At 34.4% G+C, this 18,316-nt stretch overlaps 1 protein-coding gene across 1 annotated transcript in view; it reads right to left on the minus strand.

The window, feature by feature from the left end:
* Hml (Hemolectin) overlaps positions 1 to 16,853 on the minus strand; it is a 132,860-nt gene extending 116,007 nt beyond the window's left edge. Inside the window, exons 1-5 of the mRNA XM_074172601.1 lie at positions 16,713 to 16,853; positions 14,276 to 14,350; positions 13,705 to 13,859; positions 4,739 to 4,924; positions 2,487 to 2,646 (exon numbers count right to left, since the gene is read on the minus strand). Of these exons, the coding sequence (XP_074028702.1) occupies positions 2,487 to 2,646; positions 4,739 to 4,924; positions 13,705 to 13,859; positions 14,276 to 14,350; positions 16,713 to 16,777 (641 nt within the window). The 5' untranslated portion in view covers positions 16,778 to 16,853. The remainder of the gene's footprint in view (positions 1 to 2,486; positions 2,647 to 4,738; positions 4,925 to 13,704; positions 13,860 to 14,275; positions 14,351 to 16,712) is intronic.
* Between the last annotated feature and the right edge of the window lie 1,463 nt (positions 16,854 to 18,316).

Below are 18,316 nucleotides of genomic sequence, written 5' to 3' on the forward strand. Positions count from 1 at the left end.
AAGATATGCAACCTCCTGCTGCCAGATGTATATCCGCAGTCGATGTCCTGGAATCCAAATGGAGTGACCAGACAAGTGTACTGTTATCAGTAAAGCAATAAATTGGATTCTTGTTTTTTCCCAATAAGTCGTTGATATACAATACAATAACAATTGTTTCTACCTTTTCTGATAACAAATGTTATCAAGAATCAAATTCTCATGAATAAGGAATGATTACCAATTTCCTCCCGATCACTGTCCATCAAGAGGATACCCGAACGAAATATGGTTGTGCAAAGGTCATGTAGAGCTCGTCAAATTTTATGTGATTGTGAGGCACATAATCACAGGAGACAAGCAATTTATGGACAACCCAAATTATATACAGAAGAATATGAGGAGCGTCCAACAACATCAACAGTAAATATCTAGAAAATATTCCCAAACACGGAAAACACTCTGTGTACGAATATTATCAAATTAAAAAACATTTCACGGAACAAAATATTAATTAAAAGAAATGGATGTGAATTTATCAGACACTTTTCGAATAAACATAAAGGAACTAATAAATAATATTCATTACAAAAAATGGAAGTATCATTGATTGGAATTTTATTTTAGTCTGACAGTAGAAAATGGCTGAAATATTTTTACCCACCTAATTTTTTTTGATTAGGCAAAATTTTCTCGTTGTTGTTGAATAAAGCTCTTACACTATATTTTCGAAAAATCTTGATGGTTGGTCCCGTTTCAGTTTCATGATTTTCTGGTCTATATTTTTTGTTGTTATAAATTTTTCATATGAAACTAATTCAACATTCTTCTGTTACAATCAGTATAAAAATTATATCGATCTTATCAACATAAGAGTTACTTTACATCATATTATCAAGTTGAGGATGAAGGAGTAGGGGATAAAAATTACAGAAGTAATGGCGATTTCAAAAGAAAAATCGACTTTTCTGAATATTTTACTGATATTCAAATGAAATCTACAGGGTGTATCAACGATGTGTGAATGGCGATACCGGCATCTCTTTCAAGACACAAAGAAAATATGTCTAGAACGAACACTGTAGAAACCATATTATGAAAAATGATAATTGAAAGTTCCTATTATACCACTCGTATTCGTAACTAACGTTACAAGGGCATTTTGCAACAAATATATTCGTTCGAAAAACGAATATATTTCAATATTTTGAAAGAATATATCCGTTTGAAAAACGATTATATTCGTTTGAAAATGTCCTTGCAGGAAGAAACTGCAGAAAAGTTAATTACAAATACAAGTGGTATAAAAACAGAAAATTCTAATTCTCATTTTTCATGGTGATTTCCTATCACGTAGTAACGGATACATCCATCAATTTACTGAAAGACCATGTCACATAAATAACTACCCACATCAAACACCCAATGTGTTTGATGAATATTTAAATTATCAAAGTTATGTTTTTGAATAGAACAGCCTACACATTTTGACCCGATTGATTTTTGTGAAAAGAGTTGTTTTCGAAAATATGGCGTTGTTACGATTCATACCAAGTGAGTCGAAAGTTACGGTGAAATACCAGTCAGAAAATGGGCTCATTCGACACCAAGTATCTTCAAATCTATAAAATGAAACGAAATGAGTTTCATCCAAATATTCTTGAGAACAGTATTATTTCATTTTTATATTCATAATCTTATCGAGTGACGCTTTTTTCATATGACTCCAGACGGAACCCTCTGTAGGTAAGGCCATACTAGAATAGTACATGATATGATCATTCAAAAAATGAAAGGTTTCACTACTTCATATTTTCACAAAAATCGACATTGCTTCTATTGAATAAGGTTTTAATATTTTCCTCAAAAATTAAGATTCATTTCAGATATATATCTGCTGCAAAATAATTCCATGAAAAAAAAATAGATAAGTATTCTTTGATCATTCCCATATTGATTTCAATTCGAGAGCCACCGGTATACAGCTGTTTCAGCCTGTTGGGCATCGTCAGTACCGGGCAGGCGGTCCTCGATTGAAGACAATATATATATTGTCTTTTACAAAGGCATGCTTCGAATAATACAAAATAAAACCGGTGGTTTTTGTAAAACCCTTATAGTGAAAATCATAGAATAAACTCTATTGATTAGTTTATTATTCTGAAAAACCTTCAAAATATATTAATATATGTTTTTTACCTAAATTGTATAATCTTACTACATAAAATATACGTTTTTTTCACCACCTTATCCTATTTTTTATGAACTCCTAAACAGTTCAAAATCATATGAGGCATTTATTGGGAGCTCCTCGTAGCAATGATGAAATCAGATCATGGTCACATATTTTTTGATCGAACCTTGTGCAGAGGTGCACAACAGCTCTTAGCCGACACCCTCCTGCCCCGTCACATGCCAGCAAAAAATAAAATCTCGACCCGAAACATCAAAGACAACGACGGGGGTGAATTTACTTCTGTTTACTTATGTACGGTGGTTGTACTCACTTTGAATTGCATCTCCGTGCTGCGTTCATTGGCGGTGTAGGGTAATTAATGCAGGGTTTATTCTCGAACTGGCACTGGGGTCCTGAGTAGGTTTTCGGACATTGACACTGGTTCGGTGCAAAACATATACCTTTGTTTTGACATTGCGGTGAACAAATAGCTGAAAATAAATCGAAATGTCAACTTCGTTTGTTGAGAAGAGTTCAACTTAGTGAAGACAATGCTGAAGATGTTCAAGATCAAATGTTTCAATTTAATAACTTTGCCTGCTTATGCTTAGCAAATATTTCAATAAATACTCTCCTTTCTTCTATTGAAAAAGAAACAGGAATTCATGTGTAACCAAAGATTTGTCGGTCATATACATAAAAGAGTAGTCATTTCAGATGAATCGTTTTTTAAATGTCTAATCTTAGTATTACATTCGAGTCCGAACTATATTATTTGGTGCATGCACCAGTGCAATTTTCTGCACCAAAATTTTAAAGGTGTTTCCGCCAAACCCTCTTTATACCACCAAAATTAAGTAGTTCCTTCACCAAAACTTCGATTCTCCCTTCAGCAAAATTTTTATACCTCATCAATCAAAACATTAATACTTATTGAAGACGTAGTTACAGTTTGTCAAATCTAGGAAGCGACTTTAAAGTCTCGGTTTAGGATCTCCCCTAAGTAATTTTATGTATTTTCTCAGCTTATTACTATATGATGTCGTAAAGCGATAACAAGACATTTGGCAATGATAGTGTTAGTGAACGCACTGTATGACGGAATTTCGTTTCCAAAATTTTAATATCGAAGATAAGCTCCGAAGAGGTTGATCCGCAATAATACAGGACGAGAATTTGAGGATCCTGGTGGAGACTGACCCATTACAAACGACCCATTACAACTCGGAAGCTCGAAAGGTGGGAGCCCCACGATTTAAACGATCAACACAAATTGTCACGTTTTTAGGTCAGTTCCATTTTGCTTTTATACAACCAATATTATCTTTTTTTGAATCCAATCGTCACGTATGATGAGAAGGGAATGCTCTACAACAACAGGAGATGTTCGGAAGAATAGCTGGACATCGTTGAACCGCCCAGGCACTCCGCAGAGGCGAAAAACCCCCAAAAAAGATCGTGGTTACTGTATGGTGGTCAGTGGTTGATGTGATCCACTATAACATTCTGCAACCAAGCCGTACCATCACTGCAGAGTCCTATTGGGAGAAAATCGACGACATGTATCGAAAATTGTCTCAGCAGCAACCAACACTGGTCAACAGAAGAATTCCGATCCTTCTCCACGACAACGCACGTCCAAACGTGTCACAAATCACCGTCCGAAAATTAAACACATTGAGCTTTGAAGTTTGCCTCATGCACCATCCTCTCCAGACCTCTCGCCAACTGACTATCATATTTTGAAGCTCTTCGATAACTTTCTCACCGGTGAAACTTTCGTCAATCAGCATCAGGGAAAAACCGGTTTTTTTAAGGACAAAACACAAGCATTACATGAAAATCTTTAAGGCCCTCTCAGAGCGGTGCCTGTGCGAAAGTAGTGATTCACATTGGATTTGAATCATTGGAGACAGAATCCATTTGGAAAAACGTTCTCAGGAAGTTTATTCCACATAAACGAAGTTCTTCAAATGAAGATAAATGTTTCCGGTTCGGAAACATTCATCTAGAGAAAACCGATACATGGGTTTTTGTGGCATTGAATTCAACCTGGTTACTTTCACCCCAATTCGAAAGTACTTCTAGATCCTCATTAAGATATTCAACCTCCTGCTGTCGGTGAGGATGTGTCTTTGATATGCACTAAAAAGAGGGTTGGGGACAATTAGGATCCACGGAGAACACCAGCGTTGATGGTGAAAATATTCGAGAGATATCCATCGACGGCCACTTACAGGGAACGGTTTTTCAGGAAGCTGAAGAGCCACACACAAAAATTATCCGACAAGCCCTAGCATTGAAGTTTGGCTAGCAAACCATCATGCCACATACGGTCAAAGGTCTTAGAAATATCAAGCGCAACAGCGTTTGACTCTCCATGTTTCTTTATTTCGTTATTTCGTCTACTTCGTCTACTTCTTCGAACCCCCCAGCACACAATTTTTATGTTGACCGAATTAATCGACCATCGTTCCAGCTTACTACAGTTCAAAGAAGACTCATAAAAATGGACAAAACTTTTGAAACAACCTCAGATTTGTAAGCCTAATCTATTTTTATACACAAATATTCAGTACTTACGTTCACAAGAACTCACAGAAGTTACTTCTATTCCCTCAACATGCCATTTTCCGGACTCACAAGTGAACCTCATTTGGGTTTGCCCATTCGGAAACTGATAATCTGGCAAACAATCAGCACGGCATCCACTAATCGACGAACATCTCACGCCAGCATTGTTAGGATAAGGTGGTTGAGAACTGCAACCTGAAAAGAAAATGGAAATTGTTTTATGACAACAGAAATCCAATCGAACTAACTCTCCTGATTGTTATGTATTTTCGGATACAGACCAACTACTTTTAGATCAAACTTTATTACAAAGAATTATCTGACATTACAACTTCATTCCTATTTTACAGTAAACCGACAGTTCTCCAAACCCGTATTCTAATGTTTTCTAAATACTGAAGGTTTGGTACTTTTCAGCTTACCTTACATGATTATAATATATAACATTATCTTCCCCCTCAAATAAAATAAAAACATGTATCTGTCAGGTTTTTTTATAGTTCTCAGTGATCTACGTAATGTAGTGGTTGGGTTTTCAGATAAGCTATTTTCAGCATTATTGTCATAGTCATTACTCTTTTTCACCAAAACTCTCTCATTCTGATCTGGGCATTGTATGTCAATCTCACAAGATTCATCTCCATTCAGCTCATTTTCATTCTCTGAATTGGAAGTTTTGCTTCTCCCCTCTGAAAGTAATTTATCTTCTGAATCAACATCATATGAAGAGTTGTTTTCAATAGATGAAATATCATCAGATAATGTTGAAACCTTACGAAGATGATCTATATGAACATATCTTGGTTTATCTCCCACAAGCACAATATACGTCACCGGACTTACTCTCACTTTCACTATCCCCTTAGACCAATTATCCCTCTCTCCACGTACATTTTTAACATAAACTTCATCATCCTCTTGGAATTCTTTAAATCTATTGGGATGAATATTTTTATTTCTTTTCTCTATGATATATGTCTGTTTATCTTTAATGTATTCATTCAAATTCGGTTTTAGTAAAGATAATTTTGTTTTAGGTTTTTGTTTAAGCATCAATTCAGCAGGTGATAACTGAGTAACACTGTGTGGAATATTCCTATAGAAGAAAAGAAAATTGTCAAGTTTTTCTTGATTTGTCAGACAATTAGTTTTATCATCATATAGTTGTTTCAAAAAATTATTCTTGAAAGTCTGAATACATCTTTCAGTTATGCCATTTGAAGATGGATGCAAAGGAGGAGATTTCAAAACTTTGACTCCATTAGATGTACAGAATAAAATAAAATCTTCCGAGCTGAATGGAGGTCCATTGTCTGTATGAATTTCATCGGGTAGACCGAAAACCGCAAAAGATTGCCTTAAACATGATATTATATTTAATGCATTAGTAGATCTGAGTATCCAAGCATCTATCAATTTACTGTGTGCATCTATGAGAATAAGAAAATTAATGTCATTCTTTTTTGCCAAATCCAAATGTAATCTTTGCCATTCACGTGTACACCATGACCAAGAAGTAAGGGGAGCTTCAGGAACATTTGTTGCATTCAATTGACAACATTCACACTGTTTTACTAAATCTTCAATATCTCTGTTCAAGTTGTTCCAATAAACATATTGTCGAGCTAACATTTTCATTTTAACAACTCCAGGGTGTTGATCATGGAGTAAATACAAAACTCTTTGTTGTAAATGTTTTGGTATTAAAACTCTATTATTGTAGGTGATATATCCTTGATCTAAATTAAGGTATTCTCGTATTCTGAAATAAGGTAATAAATCTGTATTTTTATTTGATATTGGCCAACCATATAAAATGAAATCTTTAACTGATCTGAGTGTATTGTCTTTCAGAGTTTCTTTAGCAATATCTCTGAATGATATTGGCAACTCTTTTACTGTTGAAAAATATTTTATAGTCTCTCCGCTACTCTCAGATTTGAGTGGGAGCCTAGAAAGTGCATCTACATGCGGCAATTTTTTACCTTCCTTATGTTTGATTTCATAATCATACCCCGAAAGTATAACTGCCCAGCGTTGTACTCTGGCAGCAGCCAAAGGGGGTAATGGTTTGGAAGGTGAGAGTAAATACTGTAAAGGTTTATGATCATTGATTAATGTGAATTTTCTGCCATATAAATAATTATGAAACTTTTTTACACCATGGATTATACTAAGTGCTTCTTTTTCTAACTGACTATAATTTTTCTCTGCCGACGAAAGTGTAGCAGAAACATACATTACTGGTCTTTCACTCCCATCTGGTAGTACATGGGCTAATATAGAGCCTATTCCATATGGGGACGCATCACAAGTCAATGTAATTGGATATATAGGATTGAAAGCCATTAAAATGTTCGAGCCCAATAACAATTTTTTACTGGTCTCGAAACATGTATTAGTTTCCCGATTCCAATACCATGAAACGCCTTTCTGCAGTAGGTTATAAAGAGGTAATAATTTCTCTGATAACTTTGGTATAAAATTTGAATAATAATGCAACAACCCTAAATATGATTGTAACTGTTGAACATTTTCTGGTTTAGGAGCTTCCAAAATAGCTTTAATTTTTTGATCAGTAGGTTCAATTCCCTTTTCTGAAATCATGTGACCTAAAAATGTAACCTTTTTCAGAAAGAAATTACTTTTATCTAAATTGATACGAACATTATATTTTTTGAACCTATCGAACACAAGTTTTAATCTATTCTCCATTTCCTGATGATTTTCTGCGGTTATAAGACAATCATCTAAATAACAATGCACCCCCGATATATTCTTCAGAATTTGTTCTATTACCGATTGAAATATATGCGGTGCAGATTTAACACCAAATGCAAGTCGTGTATATGAGAATAAACCAGAAGGAGTATTTATCGTTAACAACCTTTTGCTTTCATCGCTAACCTCAATTTGGAAATATGCATTTTTCAAATCCACAACTGAGAACAATTTTCCCCCAGACAATGAAGCAAATATTTCCTCAGCTGTGGGTAAAGGATAATACTGGTTTTCGATGACTGGATTGATGGTAGATTTAAAATCTCCACAAATCCTGATTTTGCCATTAGGTTTAGGAACCACCACTATCAGACTGGCCCATTCAGACATTTCAACTGGTTGTAAAATTCCTTCTTTGACTAAATTTTCAATTTCCTCTCGTACTCTATCTTTCAGGGCATACGGTATTCTGTATGGTTTACAGAATTTTGGCGTCACGTTATCTCTCACCTTTACATTCGCTATGAATCCTTTTATACATTCATTTTGATTGAACACATTCTCATACTCATTCTTCAATACCTTTATAAAATCTTCCACTTCATTGCTACAAACATTATTATTTACCATCATTGTATCATAACATTCAAACTTTTCTCGCCAGTTAGGCATCAGAACATTCAACCATGATCTTCCTAACAACAAAACACCAGACTCAAAATCAATCACTTTCAATTCTAGACTCTTACTGCACCCATTTTTCATACATTTGACATCAACGGTAGCTTTGAAAACCAAATCATTCACTTGACCAAATAATGTTTTAAGATTCACATTGTCTTTAACTAATTCAACTGTAGGAAAAAACTTTTTGAACAGTTTCATAGAAACAATAGAACTATCAGAACCTGTATCTAATTCAAATTCAATAATTTTTCCTTCAACTGAAAGTTTAATCATGACCGGACTAGTTTTACCATTACTCGACTGATGAACTTCTTCAATGCCTTTGATTATGGAATAAAATACTTCTTCCTCTGCGTTATCTGAGTTTTCTTGCTTTGCCTTCAGGTTTTGATCTTCAAAATCACCCTCGAATTCTTCTACAAAATGGACACGATTCTTGCACATGGGGGATTTTGACGTGTGTCCTATGGTATTACAAGAAAAACATTTCCATTGCGTTGCAGGACATTTTGAATTATTCATATGTAATCGCAAACATCGTTTACACTTCATATTCATTGACTGCGATGAACCACTACTGACTGGACTTGAACTTGACTGTTTGAATCTTGACCTAAAATGACTTTGAGTTTCAACTTTATTCACCAAATCAATTCCCATGATTTTGGCTTTGTTTTCAGCGAGTTCCATACTTTGAGCTATCTGACAGGCTTTACTGAATGTCAAATTTTCCTCAGATAATAATTTTTTCTTGACGTTTTCTGATTTGAGGCCGCAGACTAACTTATCCCGAAGCGCATCATCTAAGAATTGTCCAAACTGACAATGTTTAGATAATTTTTTCAATTTGATTATGAACGCATTCATATCTTCAGAAGACTCTTGAGTACATACATAGAACTGGTACCGTTCAGCAATAATCAGCTTTTTTGAGCAATAATGTGCTAATAGGACATTTTTGAGCTGCACATATGTCCTAGAACTGGGTAATTCTGGTGAAATTAGATCTTTGATAACACTGTAAGCCTCTCCACCAACCAAAGTGAGAAATAGAGGTACTTTCTTCTCTTCTTCCATATTATTACACAAAAATAACTGCTCCATTCTCTCGATATAGCTAGATATTTCCGACTCTCCAGGTTTGAAAGGTTCAATTGATCCCACCAAAGACATTTTTATAGTTCGACTTGACTCAGCTTCAGACTATTGACCAGTTTATCCTCGTCGCCAATTATGTTATGTATTTTCGGATACAGACCAACTACTTTTAGATCAAACTTTATTACAAAGAATTATCTGACATTACAACTTCATTCCTATTTTACAGTAAACCGACAGTTCTCCAAACCCGTATTCTAATGTTTTCTAAATACTGAAGGTTTGGTACTTTTCAGCTTACCTTACATGATTATAATATATAACACTGATCACATGGACGAAGTGAACCAAAAGATAGAACTGGAATCTTAGCTTGGCTTAGCTTAGCTTAGCTTAGCTTAGCTTAGCTTAGCTTAGAATGGATACAACAAAAATATTACTCTCACACACCAAAACTTCAGCATTCTTCAGGTGTTGGTGAAAGGCTCTTCGAGAAGAGTATTGCAGTTCTGATGTTTTCTGAACAATGCTTGTTTGGGATTTATTTTACGCCAGAGGTTTCAGTTCTACCACAGGTTTGGTATTATCTTGAAGTAGCAAGAGTTTCTTAATGACATTTCAAATATCACCACGCACAATCGTATTCAGTAGTTTTACAATTTTTTCTGGATGATAACATAACAACAATATCATTATTGAGGCATATTTGAAATGAATCAGATTAAAAAAATTCATCCGACGGCATCTTCAATGGCCTCAAAAAGATTTTAGAAAATGATGCATCAAATGCAGCATTAAAAAGGCAACTATAGCTATTGTTAGGCTTTCGTGATCATAGTCTACTGTATACGATGGAATTGGCCAATACTTAATGAAAGTGTGTTTTGAATACTAACGTATTCAAAACACACTTTATTGTGAGATTTTCACCAAACAGTTTTACAAAAATGCAACACGTGTTTCGCCATACAATGGCTTCTTCGGGCGTGTCTTTACTAAACACACTAAAGACACGTAAAGACATGCCTGATGCAACACGTGTTTCGCCATGCAATGGCTTCTTGGGACGGATCTTTACTAAAGACACACTAAAGGCACACCCGAAGAAGTCATTGTATAGCGAAACACGTGTTGCGATTTTATAAAACTGTTCAATGAAAATCTCACAATAAAGTGTTTTTGAATGTTTGTTTGAAGGTGGTTAACAAAGGAAGGTTTCGAAAAGGAACTGGGCATCATCAAAAATGACCTTCAATGGAATGGTTACTCCAAAGTGATGGTAGAACAGGCTCTAGCTAGAAGACAGCAAGAGCTCCAAAAGGAAGAGAAGCTGCCACAACCAGTACTTGTACTTCCCTACATCAGAGGATTGTCAAAAAGGATAAGACGGATTGGGTCCAAGTATAACATCAGAACCTGTTTCAGATCTGGGAACACTATCCGTAGCAGCCTCACGAAAACCAGGCCTCCAAACGCAGACTGCGATTTCAAGAATTGCATTTACCGGATATCCTGCAAGTGCGGAGAATCATACATCGGTGAAACTGAGAGGCCATTGAAAGTTCGCATTGCCGAGCTCAAGAAAGAAACACATCGAGGAGAAACCAGCAAATCAGGAGTAGCAAAGCAGGTTTGGACTCATTAGCATAACATCAAGTGGGCTCAAGCTGAAATCATCTACAAGGAAGAACACTGGTTTAGGAGAAAATTCAAAGAAGCCGCAAATATGTTGTCCAACAACGCATTTAACCAAGTTAGCGCAACATATGAGAACCTCTAATCAAGCGGAACACGACCAACTCCCGCCAAACGCTAAAAACCGATGAAGTGTGGAGAGGAAAGATGGGATAGGTGAAAGCACTAGAATGTCCTATAAATAGTCAGATTTAAGCGGAATAAGTCCAGTTATCATCCAAAGATGATTGTGGATACTAACAATCGAAACTTCATGAAGTAACTTGGTTTGGAATCTTTTAATTTTCTATTTTTATTTCTTGTTAATTCATCTCATGTTAAAAGTTCAATTTTTGTTTGTTTTTTGGTTGTTACTGGTATTTTATTTCATTGTAATTTCAGCTTCTTTTTGCTCAATATAATTATTATTTTTCAGATAATCTTTTCCGAACGAAACTTATTTTATTCTTTTGGGAACATTTCATTATAGAACAATTCAATAAAAGTATTTTCGAAGTTATTTTGTTCAATTTCAAAGACGTATATTTTTAGGAGAAATTTATAGAAAGGTTTTGGCTTTCCATTTCTCCATCTTTATACAAAAAAATGTGGGAATCTTCCAAAGAACCGAAGAAAGCAATTAATTTCGAGCGGGCATTTTCTTCGAATTGGGTCTGAAAGTTACTTCTTTGTATGATCTACACATTTTTGTATAGAGTTTTTTTTTGGAACTCATTGATTTCTTCCTTTTTTCGAAATATTTTCACATTTTTTATTGAAGTTGGAGAAGTAGAAAGTGAAAAATTTGTTTTCTCAAAATTTTCTTTAATATCATTTTTATCTACACTTTCAGTTTGTATATCCTGTAAGTTGTGAATTGGACTGCAGTCAACTCATAACTATCCCAAAACGACAATTACGATGGAACCTGTTCAAATGAAAGAAACCTTGCAAAATTCCATGTAGCTTTCTGGGTATGATCTAGTTTTTTTCAGTAATAAACATTGCTTGTGTCAATGCCAAAAAAAAAAATACGGTGGCACATGAGTTCACCTTAAAAAAAAACGAAAAATTGAAAACATTAGATTTGAAAAATTTTTCAGAACCTACTGTTGGTTCATTGAAAAAAATATTTAACTTTCCTAGTCTTCTTTTCTCAACAAGTTTATTTTGCGAAATTAATTAATATTAGTTAAAGGTATAAGTCAGGCAAACGTTTCTTGAGCATTTTTTCATTTGAGGCACATTGTTTTTGGTAAAAGGGAAATTTTTTCTTCCAAATTTAATTGTGAAAATGACAATTTCATATCCCTTTCCTCAAAACACTGTTGGTATGATGTGATATTGAACGCATATACTGAATTTTGAATCGTATTAATCGATTAAATTTCAGATATCTCATCTAGAGAGTTCTTATCTACAAATCCATTTCCCAAATCGAACTAATTTTTCAACTACATTACCTGAAAATTCTTTTTTTGTCGAATTCCTCCAATCGAGTTTATTTTTCCTCCAAAATCGGAGAACAAATCAATATCAGTTTCATTCAGCTCCTGATGACGCCAACTTGGTTGGTGAAAAGCATGCCAAAATTTCAATTAGAAATTTTTGGACAAAAATATTTAAAAAATATACCTCAAAATGTTGTTCTATTTCTCAAAAATCGAAAATGTTTTAATAGGAAATTGAAAATTTCTCAATTTTCCATGAAAACTGTCAATGCAATATAAACTTTCTTACACGATATCATAATGGCGTAGAGTAATTTTTGGTAAAAAGGGTCACTCTAGTGAGAGACCAGAGTCATTATTTTATGAATTCATATTGAGGTAAGTGGGTTTCATGAATAATAAAACCACCAGCCGCTAATTAACCGAAGTTGAGAGAGAGAGATTGATGTCAAATTCATCTACCCATGAAATAAATTATACGGCATGCCAAAATAAATGATATCTGTTGATGGAGAAAGGATTTTATAAGCTTTAGAAGAATTATTCATCTTTGCATACAAAGGTCACGTTTCCGGAAAATTTTCCTATTTTCCTGTTTAATTTTTTGTGTGACTTTTAGTTGGCTAAAATCTCAGTCATAATTACCAATTTAATTTACAAAATATAACTTTTTGCAAATTACCCCTCAACTTCTTTTTTTATTACAACATACTTCACCTACAACTGATGGCAAATGGCTGAAAACTCAAATTTTAAGTCGCGACTATAAAAATCATAGATTTTCAATAGGTATCATGGTCATATGGTCCCAAAAAATGCAGCAAGCTTGAGACCCAGGTTACGTTAGGTTAGGTTAGGTTAGGTTAGGTTAGGTTAGGTTAGGTTAGGTTAGGTCCAAAGTGAGTGGGTTTATTCGACCCTCCACCATAACCCGCAAGGGTTTATTGTGGATCACACCTATTCACACTCGACCAAATAAACCCAGCTTCTCAACGAATCCGATTTTTGTATGGTGTGTAGTCTTTCAGGTCATCATTTTCCAAACAGAGGCGACACACACTGTCTTTCGACAGTCCGAGTCTCTGCATATGATGATTCAAATGACAGTGACCCGTGTTTGGCAAAACCTAAAGCGATTCCAATGACAGGTTCTGGTCCAATGGAGCTGCTTGCAGTACCCTTCTTTGCAAGGGCAGGTTCTGGTCCAATGAAGCTGCTTGCAGTACCCTTCTTTGCAAGGGAGTCAGCAGGCCAGTATGGCCAGGAATTCACAGCAAAGACTTATCAATCATTCATTACATTGCATTGAAAGATTCTACCTCTACACGTTTGAAATGTACTCACCACCTTTGAACCTGAAAGCGGACTTAGCAGGTCCTGTGTGAAAACCAGTTCCAGCCGTTGGTGTTTGATATAAGGAAGGGCTGTATCCATAATTGCTACTGCCAGCATAATGACTTTTCGTTTTAGTTTTCGTTTTTGTATGAGAGTACGTTTTCCTGAAATAAAAAAATCGCATTATGACAAGTATACCTACAGAAGTTTACAGGATTTATTACAATGAGCTCTCATAAAAAGCATGTGAGGAATGGTTTACCGCAAGGTTAAGTCCTGGGGCCTGTGCTATTTCGAGAATATATAGATGAAGTTGACGGTTCTGTTCCTGATGCAAAATGTGTGAAATTTGTTAACGACGTAGCACGAATAAAACAGGCTTCAACCAAAGAGTATATTGCAAAATTACGTAACTGACTTGTTTTCGATTTAGAAAAACAGTAATTATACAATTCTATAATTATCAAAAATGTCTTCCCCCATTATATATTACTCGCCTTCATTGTCTAAAAGCACCAACTTTTTGGGATTGATATCGATGAAAACATAAATTTTAAAGCATATTATGTGATGGACTCACTTGGTATTTCCTCCTAATTGGTGCCCAAATTGACTCCCATACTTCTTCTTCAAAAATTGGGGAATCTGCTGACTTCTGAAAATGAAAATATAGAACAATCAGTAAGTACCCTATTTTACCAGTTAATATTGTTGAAAGCAAAGAGTGCTTCATTCGTTAATTCATCCAAATATTTTCATATTCAAGACGATGAAATGTGAGCAATAGTTTATCTAAACTGAAAGTGAAACTTCAAAAGTCATTTTTGTTTGTAGTATAAATATCTAGAATGCATACCTCTCTCAAAAGAGGAGTTTCTCAAAACAGAAAGAAAATTATTATGGATTGACTACACGCCAGAAGTTGCAGTTCTTTCTTTCTGAAAAAGAAGTTTTTTTCCAAAACTACTCAAATGAAAAAGTGCACTTTCAACTATCGGCTGTACGGTCAATAAAGAGTATTATCTTGAAGTTATGCGCCGCTTGCGAGAAGCAATACGAAAAAAACTTTCGGTATTGTGGAAAAATGATTCATGACTTTTCCATAACGCTAACGCACTTGCTTACTCGTCATTGCTTGTTCGTAATTTTCTTCGACGATTGAGAAAATAAAAAGCGAATCGCCGAGAAAACATAAGGACATACCAAAAAGTGCATATCAAAACTGTCTCGAGGATTGGAAGAAATGCTGGCACAAGTGTATTATATCTGAGGGGGACTACTTTGAAGGAGACAAAATAGAAATTGATGAACAAATAGATATTTTTTGAGAAAAATGAAAATTCACCTTATTTTTTGAACAGACAGCGTATCATGATCGTACATAAAACACAGCAGTCTGATTTGAAAGGTTTGAACAAAAAACTTTTTCAAAAGGCAAGAGACTGCATTTAGAACATTTTATATTCTTTTGTATTATTATTTTTTAAACTTATTAAAGACTGCCGATCTTCTTCGTCTTCGTGTAATTTAGATTTGTAATTTTATTGTGAAACACAGTTCAAATCCATAACTTTTCATACCTTCCGTAACTTCTAAACGAATTGTTCGGTTCGAATTATTCAAAAAGCAATTCATATGTTCCCAATCAACGTTGATCGTGGAAGTATTTAGTGGAATAAGGATCAATACCATTATACGAATGTCATCATCTTTTGATTATACCTGTATTTTGTTGGAATAATTCAATCAAAAAGCGGTTATTGTAACTCAGTTATGAGAGTATGACGTCTTCCCGGACTTTTTTGTGAGTAATGGTGAGTACTAGAATAATGACTTTCCTAGGCGTACCTTTGATACTTTGGTTATTATTGTAATTTTCGTAGAAATCTCTATTTTATTCGAAAATGAAATACAGCCCGTGTAACTCGTTATAGTTGGAAAAAATTTTTATTTTCCAGAAATTGAAATGTTCAGTAGATCCCCAGATTGATAAAATGCTTTTTTTAGAGCGAAAGTTGAAATTTTGGTACAGTTGGTACACTTGTTTTTTCAATATTGGTGATTATTTTCTCCATATCGATAGAATGACGGAAAAATTGAAGGCTAGGCCACTAAAACAGAATTTTACAGCGAAAAAACTGACAGTCATGACATTCACATCAAGGCGCCATTATTCTTGAATCATACGTGACTCTTAGAATCTAGTTATCTATCATTTTCCAATCACTGTCGCTGTCCTAATCAAAATGAACCAATAGAATCAAATATTCAAATATGATTGTGACATATTAAAAATCTGCATAAAATGTATAGGTTCAATTTAATATTATGATCATGAAAGTGACTAGATCCTAAATCTACAAAACATTCTTCAACGAAAACATAGTTTTCATCGATGAAATTTTGAGGTCATGAGGTTTAAATTTTTATAAATTTAAAGCTCTCATATCCCGAACACCGGATGGAGCGGGAAGAAAATATACAAAGAAGTGTTGACTGATTATTGAGGAATTAAACATTTAAATTTCAAAAGGGTTACGTTTTTGATTTATTTCGATAACACACATTACAGGTTAACACAAATGGACAGGGCCCTTGCACAATTGGGATTTATTTTTAAGTAGTTTTCATCATCTATCCAAACACGTAAGGAAACAAGAATAAAATAGCAGACGCGTTTTATCATTTACTAGTCATTTCACAACTGAAGATCATCTGTAATAACAATTTCATAATTTCATTATTTTAATGAAATTTCAATGAAATGAATACGATATTCATGAGCTCTGATCAAATCAGAAAAGTAGTAATAGTTCATATATTCCTTGAGTAAAGTATATTGATGCATATTGAATCCTTGTCTTAAAGCCGTAACACTTTGTTAAAAAAGCATCCTTATTTCAGAGGAGCAACCGAAATGAGTACTGAAAATGGATCTTCAATATGAACGCACTGTAAAGGTTAGTTTAGTAACATTGATGATCAGTTAGTGGAGCCGAAATATTTAGGCTACTTACTCTGATAAATGATAACTTAAAAACTGTAATATTACTAGGGACCACAACATAAAATGTGTCCCCATTGCGACCAATACTTCGTGAGACTCAAAGCCAACTGATTCAAACCTGAAATAATGATTATAAAGTCGTTTAAAAAATAACCCCTTATCACAATGGTTACGAGTGCAAGAACGTTATTCAAGATAAATTGTTTTCAGCTAAACGGATGCAGATATGTACCTACTGGAAATGAAATTAGAATTTTGCTACATGGAATTGTTGATAATATTATTATCAAAGCATATATCTAATTAGGCCCCGGTATAATATAATGATTTTAATGAACAGTTTGTCACATTTTGGTTCCAAATGTCTTTATGTTTCCATACCTCTGAACGAGAACAAAATGATGATATTCTTCCTTTCCGAATATTGTTGTTTTGTCTTGTGTTATGAAAAAGTTACGAATATTATGATTATTGAAGGAATTATTAATCATTATTAAGCTGGCCAGGCAGTGAACCCTAACCTATGATACATTATTATTATTATCGTCACCGATTGGGAAATGTTGAATCGAGATATTGCCGGGCATTACCTTGGTAATGTGGTGGTGCTCCATCCTGCTGAAGCCATATCGTATTCACTGGAACTTGAGAGTTTCCTGAATCAGGATATAGATTTGCTAAACTGGGAAAGACATAATTTTGAAGTAGTGCCAAATAATTATTACTGAGGGTATTGCGTGTGTTCTTTTCTCATCCAGTGAGGATTTTCCGTTGACCAGTAACGGTAATTTTGCCGATTAGCGTGACCGTTAAGAGACAAAGTACACTCATCAGAAAACATAATGTCTTCTAATTGGATGATATTGTTATCCAACATGTCCATCATTTTCTCACAAAGATAAGATCTTCTATCAAAATCGTCTTCCATGAGCTCATGAGAAGGTATCTTTTTATAGGGATGCATTTTATTTTCTTTTAATATGTTTACTATCGATGTATGACTAACATTGAATGTAGTGGATACCTGTCTACTTGATGTATGTGGGTTTTCCTCAAACTCAAGCATCACATCTAATTTGAGTTTATCACTCATTGTCAGACTTGAAGTTGACGAATTTTAAACTTAAATTAAAATACTGACAACTTATGTTGTAAGAAACAAAACAAGTTGACCAAGCGTTTCAAATTAACGTTGCCACGGAAATTATTTACAGTTTTTCATCTAAAAAGAATATTGCTATGGTTTTTGCTTACTTTCTCATTATCAATACCTCAAGATGAAATAAGTTTCGAGTATATTGCAAAAAGTTTTGAGTGTATTTTATCAAATTTTGGTAACCATATGATTTTAATTAATTTTATCGTAATTGTTGCAATAACATTTTTGAATAGAGAATGAAGTGACCTTTCAAACGATATATCACGATCCTATACTTCCCATTTAAAAAATTGGGGGTTATACCTGTCTTTAGACGAGGGGTTGAAGGTAGGGGTAGCATTTTTCCGTTGAAGTATATCAATTTAAATTTGACGTGTTTCGGGATTTTGTTAAATTATGTACCTTAACCGAAATAATGAATTTATTCCATTTGGCTTTTACATACTGTATACAAA

This window comes from Leptinotarsa decemlineata, unplaced genomic scaffold (genome assembly GCF_025532065.1).
Source record: "Leptinotarsa decemlineata unplaced genomic scaffold, Ldec_3_MD MMD2_tig00000133_RagTag_RagTag, whole genome shotgun sequence".
Lineage (NCBI taxonomy): Eukaryota > Metazoa > Arthropoda > Insecta > Coleoptera > Chrysomelidae > Leptinotarsa > Leptinotarsa decemlineata.